The sequence below is a fragment of the Glycine max genome, chromosome 19, assembly GCF_000004515.6.
Source record: "Glycine max cultivar Williams 82 chromosome 19, Glycine_max_v4.0, whole genome shotgun sequence".
Lineage (NCBI taxonomy): Eukaryota > Viridiplantae > Streptophyta > Magnoliopsida > Fabales > Fabaceae > Glycine > Glycine max.
Window position 1 is genome coordinate 25,188,662 of NC_038255.2, and position 18,024 is coordinate 25,206,685.

At 39.2% G+C, this 18,024-nt stretch overlaps 1 protein-coding gene across 1 annotated transcript; it reads left to right on the forward strand.

The window, feature by feature from the left end:
* Window positions 1-1,884: 1,884 nt before the first annotated feature.
* On the forward strand, window positions 1,885-5,539 carry LOC102670223 (uncharacterized protein K02A2.6-like). Its single transcript, XM_006605024.1, has 2 exons — window positions 1,885-2,484; window positions 5,420-5,539. The coding sequence occupies exons 1-2, from the start codon at window positions 1,885-1,887 to the stop codon at window positions 5,537-5,539; spliced, it is 720 nt and encodes a 239-aa protein (XP_006605087.1).
* Window positions 5,540-18,024: the final 12,485 nt, after the last annotated feature.

The following is an 18,024-nucleotide window of genomic DNA, read 5'->3' on the forward strand; positions in this document are numbered from 1 at the left end:
ACAACCTTCATCACCCTATAGGGGACTTTCTGCTACAAGGTGATGTCCTTTGGGCTCAAGAACGCTGGGGCAACTTACCAGCGGGCTATGGTAGCGTTATTCCATGACATGATGCATAAGGAGATCGAAGTCTACGCGGATGACATGATCGCTAAATCAAAGACCGACAAAGAGCACCTTGTCAACTTGCGAAAGTTGTTCAAGCGGCTGCGTAAATACTGATTGAGGTTGAATCCCACAAAGTGTACTTTCAGGGTCAAATCCAGAAAGTTGCTCGGTTTTATCATGAGTCAGAAAGGAATAGAGGTAGACCCAGACAAGGTAAAGACCATCCTTGAAATGCCTGAACCACGCACTGAGAAGCAGGTCTGAGGTTTCTTGGGATGATTGAACTACATAACAAGGTTCATATCACAGCTGATCGCCACTTATGAGCCATTCTTCAAGTTATTGCGTAAAAATCAATCCGTCCAATGGGAGGATGATTGTCAAGTGGCATTCGAAAGGATTAAATGGTGCCTCATGAATCTTCCTATGCTCATTCCACCGGTGCCTGGAAAGACCCCTTATCCTATATATGATCGTGTTAGATGAGTCAATGGGGTGTGTGCTAGGACAACATGACGAGTCTGAGAAAAAGGAACGGGTTGTCTATTACTTGAGCAAGAAGTTCACGGCATGAGAGATGAACTTCTCTTTGCTAGAAAGGAGGTGTTGTGCCTTGGCGTGGGTAGCTCACCGTTTGAGGCATTACATTCTAAATTACACCACTTGGTTGGTATCCAAAATGGATCCAGTCAAGTACATTTTTGAAAAGCCCGCTCTCACTGGATGGATCGCTCGGTGGCAGGTTCTATTGTTAGAGTTTGATATTGTTTATGTCACTTAGAAGGCGATAAAGGGAAGTGCCTTGGCAGATTACATGGCTCAACAGCCCATCAATGACTATCAGCCTATGCATCTAGAATTCCCTGATGAGGACATCATGACCTTGTTTGGGGAGAAAGTAGAGGATGAAGACAGGGACAAATGGATCATGTGGTTTGAGGGCGCATCTAATGCACTAGGCCATGGAGTTGGGGCAGTATTGGTTTTCCTAGATGAACAATATATACCTTTCACGGCTAGGTTGGGTTTCGATTGTACAAACAACATAGCTGAGTATGAGGTGTGTGCCTTTGGGATCCAAGCGACAATTGACTTCAAGGTCAAGTTGCTCAAGGTATGGTTGGGTTTCGACTGTACAAACAACATAGCTGAGTATGAGGCGCGTGCCCTTGGGATCCAAGTAGCAATCGACTTCAAGGTCAAGTTGCTCAAGGTATACGAGGACTTGGCATTGGTAATTCACCAGTTGAAGGGTGAATGGGAGACCAGGGACCATAAGTTGGTGCCTTACTAAGCTTACATTAGGAAGTTGATGGAATTCTTTGGTGACATATCTTTTCATCACATTCCTAGAGAGGAAAATCATATGGCCGATGCCCTTGCCACACTAGCATCCCTGTTCTAGCTAAGCCCGCATGGAGATTTGCTGTATCAAATTCAAATGTCGTGGAAAGCCTTACACATTGCTACTTAATAGAGGAAGAGAAAAATGGTAAGCCTTCGTACTTTGATATCAAATGATACATCGAAGACAAGGAATACTCGCATGAGGCCTCTGACAACAACAAGAGAACGTTGCGAAGGTTGGCGGCAGACTTCTTCCTGAGTGGGGATATCCTATACAAGAGGAACCATGACATGGTACTGCTTCGATGTGTGGATGCCAAAGAGGTTGAGCAAATGCTGGTAGAGGTGCATGAGGGATCCTTTGGAACGCATGCCAATGGACATGTCGTGGCCTGGAAAATTTTGAGAGCGGGGTATTACTAGCTCACTATGGAGAGCGATTGTTGTGCTCATGTGAGGAGATGCCATAAGTGCCAGGCCTTCACTAATAATGTTAATGCCCCACCCATACCCTTGAATGTCTTGGCAGCACCTTGGCCATTCTCTATGTGGGGCATAGACATGATCAGAGCCATTGAGCTTAAGGCTTCAAATGGACATCGCTTCATCTTAGTCGCCATTGACTACTTCACCAAATGGGTTGAAGCAGCTTCATATGCTAGTGTGACTAGGAGTGTGGTGATTAGATTCATCAAAAGGGAGATAATTTGCCGATATGGGTTGCCCAAGAAAATTATCACCGATAATGTCACCAATCTAAACAACAAGATAATGAAGGAGATGTGTGAGAATTTCAAGATCCAACACCATAATTCCACACATTACAGGCCTAAGATGAATGGGGCAGTTGAGGCTACTAATAAAAATATCAAGAAGATAGTCCAGAAGATGATCGTGTCATACAAGGATTGGCACGAGATGCTCCCCTTTGCATTGCATGGTTATCGAACTTTGGTGCGCACGTCTACAGGGGCAATCCCTTTCTCTTTGGTGTACGGGATGGAGGTTGTGCTCCCATTTGAAGTGAAGGTTCTTTCTTTGAGAATCCTAGCATAGTCGGAGTTGGAATAATCAAAATGGGTCCAAGCTCGCTTTGATCAGTTGAATCTTATCGAGGGTAAGAGATTGGCCGCCATGAGTCATAGGCAACTATATCAAAGCAGGGTGAAGAATGCTTTTGACAAGAGGGTGCACCACGCAAGTTCAGCAAGGGAGATCTTGTCCTAAAGAAAGTATCACAGGCTCAAAAGGACCACAGAGGGAAATGGGCCCCCAACTATGAAGGACCATTTGTTGTGAAGAAGGCTTTTTCGGGAGGAGCATTGTTTCTTACAAACATGGATGACGAAGAGCTGCCTTCGCCTGTGAACTCCGACATCGTCAAGCGATATTATGCATAACGCCTGGGGCAATTAGAAGGCTCAACGTCTGGTCGTCCTCAAGGACTCATTGGAATCTCCAAGTCTTGAAATCTTTTTGTAAACCAAATCGCAGCATTAATAAATGTGGGTTAATGATTTGCATTTCTACCTCCAGTGTTGTGTCCTTTACTTTTAGTGTCTTTAAGAACATACACTCGATCTTGCTCACTAAATCTGGAGCCATTCGGCTTGATCAATGGGGTGCCACAAGCGTTTAAGTAAAATTGAACACGATAACACCTGATGCAATCCTACCCCGTAAGGGCATTGGATAGAAGACTCCAAGTAGATTGGGCCAGAGATACAAGAGAAGGCCCTAGGGTTCTCATGAGCCTTAGGATAGATTTCGGGCCCATGGGCTAAATATGAGCCCACTTATCTTTGTACATATTTGATTAAGGTTTCATTATTTTTGGGCTTTGTATTTAGAGCTCCATAATGTAGGTAGGGTACCCTTGAAATGTAGGATTTTTCAACCCTTGTATTTTAGGGCACCTAGACTAGTTTTTGTATTAGGGGTAGTTTTGTAACTTCACATGCATTGAGTGAATATTTGATGTGTGTGTTGGTAAATAAATTTAATTGAATTAGGAGAAGCCCAATCCAATTAAATTTTAGAGGGGGAGGTGAGCATTTGCTTGCTACACCTCATTGCCACATCATATAGTCACACTTTGTGCATGTCCTTCATGCTTTACTTGCCTCATGACACCTAAGCACACTTAGTGGAGAATCTTGGACTTGATCTTGGATTAGTGGGCTGAACCATAGCTAAAATTCACTAATCATAATTAGTGAAATTTTGGCTCCACAAATTCAATTTCAAATTCATGTAAAATTTGAATAGAAATTCAAATTTCCCTCTAATTTTGTGACACTTAGGCTATAAATAGAGGTCATGTGTGTGCATTTTTTGAACTTTGATCATTTGAAAATTAAACTTCAGATTTTAGAGCTCTTTTAGAGCACAAAATTCGTGCTCTTCTCTTCCTCTCCCTTCATTCATCTCCTTCTTCCTCCAAGCTCTTATCCATGGTCTCCTATGGTGATGAGCTTCTTCTAGACTCATCTTCTCCTTAAAGTGGCGTCTCCTCTCTCTCCTCCTTCTCCATTCCGCTGCCATTCATCTTCCAAGAAGCAAAGGAATCCATTGACGAAGAAGATCCTAGGCCTACAAGATCCAATGGAGCTTACATCAACACCTATTTAATTGTTACGTTTTTTTTACCTTCGATCATAAACATGCATGCATTTGCATCTTGTCATCCGAGATCCTTCAAATCGAAAGATGAATAATAGTCATTTTGAGTGATGGTTAACACCACACCAATTTGAGTAAGCACTAGGGGAAGTGAAAGGTAATGCAAGCATCTTGTATTATTGTTTTGCATGTTTTGCATAATGCCACTTTCTTTGTCCCAACTTAGGGGCAAGTACGAATAGGTGTTAGGCCCATGATCGATTGATCATCACCCTGCGTTCGGCTAAAGACATTAAAGAAGCGCTCCTAGGAGGCAGCCTAGTATCTCTAAATTTGCTCTTTAATTTCCTTTTTCATACTTGTTCGTTTTCTTGAATTATATCCTGAATTCGCCTAAGTTTATATGCAATTATAGGATTTTTAGAGAGAAAATATAACAATGAATAACACAACTTTGCAAAAAATATTTTTGCAAAAAAAAAATTGAAATCAGCTCGCTTGGGCGAGCGTGGTTTGATGAGAAAACTTAAAGGGGGGGGGGGGGGTGAAGCCATTTTCACCCCATTTCTTTCCCAAAGCTCAAGAACCTTCAACAAGCTTACGGGAGCCACCATTGGCAGCAGCCCCAAGCTTCCTTTGTGCACTTTTGCTTTCATTTATTTCATCTCAAGCAAGTAAGTACCATCTCCATTCAAATTTTACCTTTCCATTGTGGTATCTTGGTGCTTTATTTGTTATGTTCTTTGCAATTTTGTGAGACAAATTGTTTGTGAATCCGTGACTTGAATGCTTGATTAGGGGCTGCGATGGATGGCCCTAGGCCTATCCTTGATCCTATTGTAGATTGGCATGTCGTATTGTTCTCCATTCCTCATTTTTACATGCTTGAACATGCGCCCACCAACCGTTCGATGAAATGCCTCAATAACCATTTCATGTTTTGTCTTGGAATTTAAGTGTGAAATGAGTTTATGCATGTATAGCCATCATTTAGAATGTGTGAGTAACTTAGGTTGTTAGATCAAAATGCCAAGAGCATGAGCTAGGCTTAGAAATCTAGAATTTGTTTTGAATGCAAAATACATAAATTACATGAATATGTAAAAGTGATTGGTTGGAACTAGCCTAATTATTGGTTGAGCTTGCTACACTATGATAGGCACTTTGCAATGGAGTATGATTGGTTTTAATTAGTTGCATGGTAACACTTGCGATTAAGAAAAAAAAAAGAAAAAAGAAACATACACCATCCAAAATTGGTTGGCTTTTGCTTGCTTAAGATAAATGAAATAATGGTTGTGGATTTCGTGCAAGCTAACTTTTTATGGTTGTGCCTTTGCAGGCAATGGCTCCAAAGAAGCTTCTTTCTAAGAGGGCAGGGAAGGACGCCACGGGAGAAGGATCCAGTGCGACTCCACAAGCAGACATAGAATTTGATGGACACTGGTTCCAAAGTGAGTAACACCAATGCCACTTTGAAGCGATCAAGAGTTGGTCTTTCCTCAAGGAGAGACGGGTCCAACTGAGGGAAGGAGAATACACTGAGTTTCAAGAGGAAGTTGCTAGGCGGCAATGGACTCAACTCACAGGGCCCATGGCTAAATATGACCTGGAAATAGTCATGGAATTCTACACTAATGCATTGCCCACAGAGGAGGGAGTTAGGGATAAGCGCTCCTGGGTCCGAGGCCAATGGGTCCCTTTTGATGAAGATGTCATTAATTAGTTCTTGGGGCATCCGTTGGTCCTGGAAGAGGGGCAACATTGCGAGTTCAGCGAGAGGAGGAGCCAGGCTTCAGGGTTTGATGAGGAGGCCATAGGCCAGCTGCTATGCATTCTGGGATAGGACTTCACGCGCAACATGACGGGAAGGCGGGTGCGGATCATGAGCACTAGCATGACCACCTTGACACAGATCTGGATGACACTGCTTCTCAGCAACATCCTCCCCAGCGATCATAGTTCTGATCTTCCCTTGGCGAAGTGCCAGCTGGTCTACGCCATTTTGACTCAGGTTAGTATTCATGAGGCCCAACTAAACTCGGACGCCATTTACCAATTTGCAGGGATCGCACCTCCAAGACACCCAGTGGACCCAGAAAAGTCCAATAGAGCACTAGGGTTTCTGGCCTTGATCACGGGTCTCTTCTAGTTTAATGGGTTGTTGGTTACGCCCACAAAGCTTATCCGACCTCCCATTAATAGGTCTTTCATAGAAAAGTACTGCATGCCAAGGCAAGCACAACAGCAGGGGCAGAACCATTAGCTAGCCGCAGATGCACCACCGCCGCCTCTACAGTAACCACCGCCGCCTCTATAGTAGCCACCATCCCTAGAGTCCATCTCTGGTCACATGTAGAGGATGGAACTCTATATGCAGCATGTGGCTGACCAGCAGGCGGCCAATCATAGGGGTCAAGTGTAGTTGAATGAGAGTTTTTACTAGTACATCCTGCATCAGTAGGGCCAGGATCCCAATCCTTACTTGTGGCCTACTCCCGAGCAGTTCGGGGCCACAATTGCATGGCCTGGAGATAGGCCCAATTTTCAGGCAGGGGCAGGACCCGCAGGGGCCCCAGGAGATGAAGATAGATCTTAGGAAGACGATGACATGGCCGATGTGATGGACTTCTTCCTTTGAGGAGGCTGAGCCGCTTGACCAGGATCGCTTAAAATTGTAAACTCATCTTTATTTTGTTTTTACCGCTTTCAGTATTTGTTTGTTATCTCATTGTGATGGAACTTGACTTTATCGCTTCCAGTATGTTGACATATTATTTCATTGTGATGGAACTCGTCTCTAGTTTATCGCTTCCAGTATGTTGTCGTGTTATTTCATTGTGATGGGTTGTCTGAAACAGACAAAAAACTAAACAAAAAAGGGATTTGTGTATGGTTTCTTTTTGTTCATGAGCCATTTGTTCCTTTGATAAGTATAATCATCTCGGGTGATAACTTTGCCTAGGATTCAAACCTTTTCTAAAAAAAACTAAACAAACATGCTTTTGGAAAAGAAATGATCACCAATTTTCTTTGGAAAATTCGCGGATAAAAACACAAAAGGTTTTTTTTAAAAAAAAAAAAGAAATGTGCGCCTAGAGGGTGAAAACAATAAAAGACTTTCCCGAATGCCAAAATGGACTCGGATGTTTTGTATGACTTGATAAAAAAGCAATCGTTGAAACACTGGTTGGCTTGAATGTGGAAACGAACCCTAAGCCTTAGTGTTTGTGTGGCCACAAAGCCTTATATTTGAGTGTCCGCATGGAATGTTCTATGGTTAATTTTGCATGAATTTCTAATTATCTTAATATGCATTTTGTGGAAATGATTTGGGCATTCCCTTCTTTCTGAGTCATTGGCCAAACAAATATCCCAACATACATTATGTCCCACCATTTGCAGGACTTTTGAGCCAAACATCAACTTTTTGCCATAACCTTGACCTAGGATGGAAATTTCCAACCTTACCTTAGGATGAGAAAGCAGGAGGGTCTTCCAAGCGAAGCTTATATTATCTTGGGTTAGAGGTGTTTGTCAAAACGAAAAAAAAAATAGCAAAAGAAAACCATAAAGAACAAGAACACCAAAGGAAAGAAAAAAGAAAGAAAATGAAAGAGAAAGAATCAATCAATCAAGATAGAAGAAAAGTAAAGGAAAATAGGAAAAAAAAAACAAGTTCTTTGGACTAGACAATATCTGAACAATGTGCAGAATTGTCGGAAAGGAAATAATATAAGAAAAAAAAAGAGCAATAATAACTTGGTTAAAACCCGGGGGATGTGTAAAGTGATCGCCTGCTTTAGTTACTAACCAAATCTTTGTGTCCGCTCTCTTGTTTTGCCACCAAACCAAAGAGAAAAGGAAACAGAAAGGGGAAAAGGCCAGAACAACCAAAGCCAAATTTCCTACCAGATTCCGACCTTATAAAGTCCTATTGATCCATGATGATTATGCATATTATCCTTGATTTGATGGGAAATGACTTGCAAAGTCAATATATGACATATATGTGGTTTGGAATTAAGATGAAACACTTGCATGTGTGATACTTTATACACCTTGAGCGGTTTTCCTCTATTCGGTTAGAACCGATGTTTCTTCTAATGTTCTTTCAGAAACGAAATGCTAATGTCTTACATCTCATTTTTGGTTATGAGAAATTCTATCTGCGTGCTTTCATTTCCAATTAGTCACATTATTTTTCTTCAAAAAACTGTATGTTGTTCAGATCGGTTTGGGCGTTTGTCTCTTTGCTAAGCATGTTCACGTTTTAGTGAAAGATTTCAAAGACTATCAAAGTTTTTTGTCTTGCAGAGACTTCAATGTCTTCTGCCTTTACTTTTCAAAGACTATCAAAGTCTTTTGTCTTGCAGAGACTATCAATGTCTTCTGCCTTTACATTTCAAAGACTATCAGAGTCTTTTGTCGAGACTTCAATGTCTTCTTTACATTTCCAAGACTATCAGAGTCTTTTGTCAAGACTATCATTGTCTTTTTTACATTTCCAAGACTATCAGAGTCTTTTGTCAAGACTATCAATGTCTTCTTTACATTTCAAAGACTATCAAAGTCTTTTGTCAAGACTTCAATGCCTTTTGTTGAGACTTCAACGTCTTCTTTACATTTCAAGACTTCAAAGTCTTTTGTTTGGTGCACTTGATACTTCATACATTTTTTTCTTTTGACAGGTCTCACTGCTTTGGTTCTCGCTAGCTGTCAGTTGGATAGCAAGACTGCTGGGATGAAATTAGTGTCCTTATCTTTACTTACCTTTTCATTTTCAATAAAAGATAAGTAAAGAAGGGCAACTGTCAGACCCTAATTTCGTCTGGGGACTATCATTCACTAACATTTTGATTTTCGCTAGCCGAATTGAGCTGTTCGACACTAGTAGCTGCGCAAGACAAAAGATTATTTGATGTTTCAGTAAAGAATGCGGAAAATACCCAAAAGGGAGGGCAAAAGGGTCATTTTAAAGCTTTTTCTTACCCCTAGGTGAACAAGTGATGTGAACCTTACGGGGAGGAACATTTGATACAGGCTATGGAGTTCTGGATGACACCACTTCCAAAAAGGGAAGATAAGTCAGGGTAGACGCCACAAGGATTACCTTGATAAGTTTGAGATTGGTTCAACAAGGAACCCAGAGAGAAGCTCTCACCAAATTTTATGAAAATGCCAAAAGTCCTTTTATTGAAAACAAAAACCAATACTTATAGTGTATCTGAACAAAAAGATAAAAATAGACATGGACCTTCAAAACAGTATGGGCCAAAAAAATTATAAATAAAAAAATAGAACATATTTATTGTGGGCCTTCAAATTAATCTGGGCCTTCAGCAACAATTAATAATCTTGATAGTGTCTTTGCCTCTAGACCTTCATCCTTCTCCACTTGGGCCTTCATCCTTCTCCATTCGGGGGCTTTGTCCTTCTCCACTTGGGCCTTTAGCCTGTATTTGGCTAGTTTCAGGATTCTCATCATTCCCTCCTTCTTGGAAAGCATTTGCCCTCAAATGTCCAAGATCATCACCGGGTTCAAGTACCACTTCCTTCCTATTCTTGGTGGCTTGCTTGGCATAGCTTTCATTCTTCTTTGCAATTTACACCTTCACTTGGTCATACAATCTTTTCACATACTCAACTTTGGCCTATGCATCCTTATGCTGAGTCTCTTGGGGCTTGCTATTGTAAGTTGGCTTGTTAGGCAATGAAGCTTCTGGAAGGAGATCAACTTGATGTTCTATGCTACTTGAAGGTGGCAGTCCATGAGGAATCTCCTTGGGAAAGACATCTACAAATTCCTGCAATAAGGGTTGAACACTAGGAGAAACATAAATAGTTAACTGAATAGAATTATCACTCTCTCTCTTGTGTATCACTCCATCTCTCAAGTGTATCACTCTTCCTTTTTCTATTCCTCTGTGGTGCCTCACTATTTTTTTTCTCTCGTTCTCTCTTTTCTCTCCTTCTGATTTGGTCATCACACACTTCTCTAAGGGATAGAGGTTTAAGAATAATTTTATGGTCATGGTGCTGGAAAGAAATCTTGTTGGTGAATCCATCATGCACTGCTTTGGTGTCCTCTTCAATGTTGGCCCTCACTAGTGCCATCTCCATCTCCTTGTCCTCAACAATCAAACTTCCCTAGGATAACATCTGGAGTTTCTGTCGCATGGTTCTACTGTAGCTAGTTGGAACATACCTCTTTCGCATAACCCTTCTCATCTCAGTCCATGTATCTATCTCCCGCCCTTCTTCTCTCTTCATCTCTCTTTGATTTTTCTTCCACCAAACAAGGGCATAGTCTGAGAATGTAGTTGCTGCTAACTTCTCCTTCTGCTCTTCCAGATAATCATTGTAGGAGAATGCATGCCGAATCTTCATCTCCCAGGTAAGGTAGGCGTCTGGGTCACTCCTGCCTTTAAAAGAGGATACATTGAGTTTTACTCCCTCAATTCTATCTTGCCCCTCTATTCGGTTCGATCCATCATTGACCCTTCTACTGCCACCATAAGGTCTCCCAGCATTTGGATTCATTTGGTGCTCTAGTCCTCCTATTCGCCTGTAGAGCTCTTCATTGTTACGTTTCAACAAACGTTGCATTTGTGTAGTCATCGCGTCCAGTAATAAGCGCTGAAATCTGTCCAGTTGATGATATACACCACCATTGTCACCAGCTCCTGCCATGATTAAGGAACAAAGAATTTGGCAGTAATTTAAAAAAAGATTCAGGACCTCACCACACTCTACTCACGTGTTTCTCTCTTTGATGGTAGTTCACTCGTGTTTGATGCTCTCAATATAGGCTTTTGTGTAATGTATTCCCTCTTGCCTTTTATCACTCGTGTTCCCTCTTAAGTTCCTGGATGGACCAAATTAGACACACAAGGTAATATAAAATAAAAGGAAAGACAATATAATTATCACAAACTGAGTAACGAATTTGATTTGGGACAACAACTTGGATAGTCTTGATAGTGTATTTGCCTCTGGGCCTTCATCCTTTTCCACTTGGGCCTTCATCCTTCTCCACTCGGGGGCTTTGTCCTTCTCCACTTGGGCCTTTAGCCTGTATTTGGCCAGTTTCAGGATTCTCATCAGCAAGGTTACTTCAGGTTGAAGCAACAGCTCGCCTGGGCGAGCTACAAATCCACCAAAACCCCCTAATTTCCTATAAATAAGCATGATGGGGGATGAAGAAAGGGTTCGGCTTTCAAATATTGAAAGGATTTAGGGAAATTTGAAGAGAAGAAGAAGAAAGAAAAGAAAAACTAGGCCGAGGCGCTACTGAATTGCGACCGTAATCGACTTCTACACTGTTCTTCATTGGGTGTTCTTCGTTCGTCATCTGGTTAGTATTTATTTTAAGTATTTGGATACAATCTATGCACCCATAGGGGTCCTCTTTGTTGATTTGCACATCTTCATCTCATTCTTCTACCATCAGTAATCTCTTTTCTTCTTGTAAAGTGAGTTTTGACCGATCATTTACATCACAAATCATCTTTTTAATGAGATTGAAAGTAAATAAGTGAAACCAAGATGAAATCGACATGTAATTGAGTTTTTATCCACAAAAGTCATTTGAATCCGTTCAAGGTCCAACGCCTTAACAGTCTCTTTTATTTTTGTTAGTTAAAATGAACCTTTCAAAAGTTTAAAATCAACTAAACACACAACTTTCTTGTTTTTAAAGAACTACGTAGGTCTGAGTTCCTCATCGCACTTGAGGATACGTAGGAGCAAGGGCAACGCTCTTGTCGACCCCCAAAAAAGTAAAAACATAAAAAAGGGAAAATAAATAAATATTGAAGTCATGATTTTTCACACTCGATTAAAGGTTGCCGCCCCTTGTGATGGAAGCGTGGGGTGCTAATACCTTCCCCGTGTGTAGACAACTCCCGAACCCTTTTTCTTTGAAATTCGTAGACCCTTTTTTTTTGTTTTTTTCTAACATTTTCCTCAAATAAACTTTGGTGGCAACTCCTACGCGTTTTCTTTTTTGGAAGACGCATCCGTGAAGCTCGCCTCGCCCTCCCGCCGAAGGGTAGGTTGCGACAAACACAAAGATGAAGCGTTTGATATGTTCTTATCTCATATAGCCAAAGTTGAAAATCAATTGAATAGAAAAATCAAGAGGCTAAGATCCGATAGGGGTCTTGAGTACACTTTGTTTAATGACTTTTGAGAAAAGAAAGGTATAATTCATGAATTAACCCTACCATATTCACCCGAGTCAAATGGAGTAGCTGGAAGGAAAAATAGAACCCTTAAGGAAATGATGAATGCTTTACTTGTTAGTTCCTTTGCTCCCAACAGCCTTTGGGAGAAGCCTTTTTGACTGCTTGTTTTTAACAAAATAGAATTCCGCATAAGAAAATAGGTTTGAGCCTTTATGAGTTATGGAATGGATATAAACTAAACCTGAAATATCTGAGAGTGTGGGGGTGGCTAGCCAAAGTGATGTTACCTGATCCAAATAAAAGGAAAATAGGATCTAAGACTTCTAATTGCTTGTTTATTGGTTATGATGAACATAATGCTGCCTATAGGTTTCTAGTTCTTAAGAGTTATATGATTGAGTGGGACACCATCATGGAGACTAAGAATGTCGAATTCTTTGAGGACGTTTTAATTTCTTCTACATATTTACTACAACATTTACATGAATTTACTTTTTCATTAGTCATAGTAGAAACATAATCTTTATCACTAGATTTAGAGATAGAAACTTCATTTTTAAGAATATCTATTTCTTTGTTTAATTTTGAAATTTCTTTCTCTAATTATGAAATTGTTTTCTTAGATGAAGAGACAAGTTTTGCTAGTTTAATTGATTCACTATGTAATTAAGCAAATGCATCTTGTAACTCATCAAAAGAAATAGATTTGTTAGAAGATGTTACCTCTTCGTCGCTTTCATAATCTTTGCCCATTAGACATAGATTAACCATTTCTTTTTCAGAATCATCAGACGATTCTAAGTCATTGTCATCCCATGTGATATAGGCCTTCTTTGCCTTCTTATCTCCAATAGTTTTCTTTTCAGATTTCTCTATCTTCTTCTTAAAGATTGGACAATCAGCCCTCAGATGTCCGGGTTGATTACACTCAAAGCATTTTGGGATTTGAGATGACTCTTCAGTTCTTCTTTTAGATTTGAAGTTTTGTCTTCTTTGATTTCCTCTCATTCTAATAAATTTGTTGAATCTTTTGACAAAGAGGCTAAGATCTTCATCTTCATCTAAATCAATTGAATCTTCTATGTCACTTTCCTCTTGGATTGAAGATGAGGCTTTAAGAGCAATTCCATTCTTCTTCTTATCATTTTAGTCTTTGCAACTCCATCTCATGTTCCTGTAATTTTCCAAACAGAGTAGCAAGAGACATAATAGACAAATCTCTAGATTCTGTAATGGCTGTTACTTTTGGTTGCCATTCTCTACTTAAACATCTTAATACTTTATTTATAAGATCCTCATTTTGAAAAGTTCTTCCTAATGAAGCAAGATGGTTAACAATATGTGTGAATCTTTTCTGCATATCATGTATACTTTCATTTGTCTTTATCCTAAATAATTCATGCTCATGAGTTAGAGTATTTATCCTAGATCTTTTGACATCAGTTGTTCCCTCATGTGTAACTTGTAGAGTGTCCCACATATCCTTAGCACTCTTACAATTTGACACCCTAAAATATTCATCCATTCCTAGGGCAGAGGTAATGATGTTTTTAGCCTTTAAATTGTACTGCACTAATCTTCTTTCTTCTTCAGATCACTCTTCTCTAGGTTTCTCTATTGTTGTATTACCAGCCACCATGGTGGGTACATAAGGTCCAACTTCTATGGCTTCCCAAATGTTTAAATGTATTGCCTCAATAAAAATTTGCATTCGGGTTTTCCAGTAGTGGTAACCCTCTCCATTAAAAATAGGAGGCCTATTTATTGAGTTTCCTTTTGGGAATTTATATCTATTAGGAGTGATCATGGGGGTGAGTTTGAAAATAAAGAATTTGATTTATTTTGTGAAAAGCATGACATTGAACATAATTTTTCTGCACCTAGAACCCCTCAACAAAATGGAAGAGATTGCTAGAACCTTATTGAATGATACTCCTCTTCCAAGATATTTTTGGGCTGAAGCCGTTAATACTGCATGTTATATCATGAATAGGGCTTTAATAAGACCTATTTTAAAGAAAACTCCATATGAACTGTTTAATGGTAGAAAACCCAACATTTCACATCTTCATGTTTTTGGTTGCAAATGCTTTGTATTAAACAATGGTAAAGAAAACTTAGGAAAATTTGATGCTAAGTCAGATGAAGGAATTTTCCTTGGATATTCCTTGCATAGTAAAGCTTATAGAATATATAATAAAAGAACTATGACTATTGAAGAATCTATTCATGTTTCCTTTGATGAGTCTAATGCTATTTCTCCGAGAAAGGATATTTTAGATGATGTTGCAGAATCTTTAGAATGAATGCATATTCATGGACAAGATTCTAAAGGGAAAGGGAAAGGAAGCAATGAAGATCCTCCCGAAGAAGATCATCCCCTTGACAACATTATTGGTGATATCTCAAAAGGGGTAACAACTAGACATTCTCTTAAAGATTTATGCAATAATATGGCTTTTTTATCTATGATTGAACCTAGAAATATAAATGAAGCCATATTAGATGATCATTGGATAGTTGCTATGCAAGAAGAACTAAATCAGTTTGAAAGAAACAATGTGTGGGAATTAGTAAAGAAACCTGAAAATTGCCCTATCATAGGAACAAAATGGGTATTTAGGAATAAGTTAGATGAACATGGCATAATCATTAGGAATAAGGCTAGATTAGTTGCAAAAGGATACAATCAAGAAGAAGGTATAGATTATGAAGAAACATATTCTCCAGTTGCAAGATTAGAAGCCATTAGAATGCTTTTAGCCTATGCATCTATAATGAATTTTAAGCTTTATCAAATGGATGTTAAAAGTGCTTTTCTAAATGGCTTAATTCAAGAAGAAGTATATGTTGAACAACCTCCAGGATTTGAAATATCATATAAGTCAAATCATGTTTATAGATTGAAAAAGGCTTTATATGGTTTGAAACAAGCCCCAAGGGCATGGTATGAACGTCTAAGTAAATTTCTTTTAGAAAAATATTTTTCTAGAGGAAAAGTGGGTACCACACTATTCATAAAGAGAAAGTATGATGATATTCTGTTAGTTCAAATATATGTTGATGATATAATATTTGGATCTACTAACGATTCATTGTGCAAGGAGTTTTCTCTTGATATGCAAAGCGAATTTGAGATGTCAATGATGGGAGAACTAAATTACTTCCTGGGGTTACAAATCAAGCAAACTAAAGAAGGTATATTTGTCAACCAAGCAAAATACTGCAAAGAATTGATCAAAAGATTTGATATGGAAAGTGCAAGACACATGGCTACACCTATGAGTACTGACTGTTATTTAGATAAAGATGAATCCGGTCAGTCTATAGACATGAAACAATATCGAGGTATGATTGGATCTCTTCTCTATTTATCTGCTAGTAGACCTGATATCATGTTTAGTGTATGCATGTGTGCTAGGTTCCAATCTAATCCCAAACAATCACATTTGAGTGCAGTAAAAAGGATCATAAGATACCTAGTAGGAACAATCAATTTAGGATTATGGTATCCTAAGAACTCAACTTGTAACTTAATAGGATACTCTGATTCTGACTTTTCCGGATCCAAAACTGATAGAAAAAGCATTAGTGGGACATGTCAATTTATTGGATCTGCCCTTGTATCATGGCATAGTAAGAAACAAAATAGTGTTGCTTTATCTACTCCTGAAGTGAAATATATTTCTGTTGGCAGTTGTTGTGCCCAAATTTCATGGATGAAGCAACAACTATCTGACTATGGAATCCTTCTTGATCATATACCAATTAGGTGTGATAATACCAGTGCAATAAATTTATCCAAAAATCCAGTTCAACATTCTAGAACCAAACATATAGAAATTAGGCACCATTTTCTAAAAGATTATGTTCTAAAAGGAGATTGTGTGCTAGAGTTTGTTGATACAAAGAATCAACTTGCTGATATCTTCACAAAACCTTTCCCCAAAGAAACATTCTTCTCTATTAGAAGGGAATTAGGCCTCTTAGATATTAGTGATTTTGGATAAATAAGGATTAATTGATTGAATAATCTATTCTTAATGATTGATTGTTTGTGTTAAGTATGTTACTTTGCTTGATTTTGCTTAAATTCTTGTTATTATGTTTGATTGATGCATTATTGTGTGTTTGATGTTTGAATGATTGAATTAAATACATATTAGTAGTGATGATTGATATTGTTAGATGTTTTTAGCATGGACATAGATAATTTTTAGAACTAGCCTAGTTTGTGTTCTGGTAATCGATTACCATTAAGTGTAATCGATTACACAAGAATAGATAGCCTGTAATCGATTACAATAATCTGTAATCGATTACCAGAAGGCTTACTACTCCTGTAATCGATTTCCAAACCTTGTAATCGATTACATCACGTCCTCCTCTATAAATACTTACGAAAACTAGTCACGCTGCGCAGCCAACCTCTCCTCTTCGTGCCTCCTTCATCCCTAATCTTCAAACCTTCATATCTTCTTCAATTCTTAACCAAAACACGTCCCGCAAAGCCCAATCTTCATCATTTTCACTCCTCTTTCAATTCTACTGATTGAAATTCACTAAAACTTCATCAAATGGCAGAATCGTCAAAGAAGCAAAAGGGATCATCCTCCACCACTACTGTTGCTGGCCATCGCCGCCACGGACCATCTGAAGCACCCACAACACCAATTCATCCTTCCTTATCATCTCCATGATCATCAACTCTATTTTCTTCAGATGATCAACGTTTATGGTACATTTCTCAATTTTCTTCTTGGATCATTCTAGACCCTAAGTACCTAGACACAAATTTCTTTAATGATGAGACATTTGACTGTTATCAAGTGTTTCAAAACTCTGGATTGATTGATTTTATGTCTTTAAAATTGCCTTACTATCCTGAACTTGTTAAAGTCTTTTACAACAATTTAAAAATTCAGGATGGTATTATTTCTTCTAAGGTGCATGGCATTTCTATGATCATTGATCAATCTTTGTTCTTTTCATTGACACAATTACCCAGTCAAGGCGCACCTTTTGAGGGCACCATTGTTGATGACTGGAAATTCAATTATTCTAGTCATGATGCTCACCGTATGGTTTGTAATGACCAGGCTGAAATGACCGGTAAATTGCTGGCCGGATCATTGACCTTTGATAATCGCATCATGCACTATATTATTGTTAGAATTTTGCTTCCCCGGTCTTCAAATTTGGCTCAAGCCTCTGAGGAGGACTTGATTTTGATGTGGGCTTTCCTTACCGGTCGTCAGACCGACTAGGCTCACTTGGTTCGGTACCGAATGCATAAGGCATTACGGGCCAATGCACCTCTTCCATATCCTCAATTGGTCACCCTCTTTCTCCGTCATTTTCAAATTCCTCTTGATGATGAACCTTTTGTTCAAGTCAAGCGTTCCTTTGCTATAGGTGCTGGTGCAGTCACTTCATTTGGTTACCATAAGGATCATAATGGTCAATGGCTGAAGAAAGATGCACTCCTTCCACAAGACGAGCGTACTCCTTCTCCTCCTCCTCAGCGAGATGATTCAACTCTTATGACTGAAGTTCTTACAGAGTTACGGGGTCTTCGCACTTATGTTGGTGAACGATTTGATTCTTTGGATGGTCGCTTTGCAGGAATGGATATCCGTCTCACGCAACTTGAAGAGGATGTGGGTTATATTCGTCAGAGCTTCGATCTTCCACCACCACCACCACCTTCTTAGTTTTTAGATTATTATTATCTTTTCTTATAAGCCGTGTATTTAGC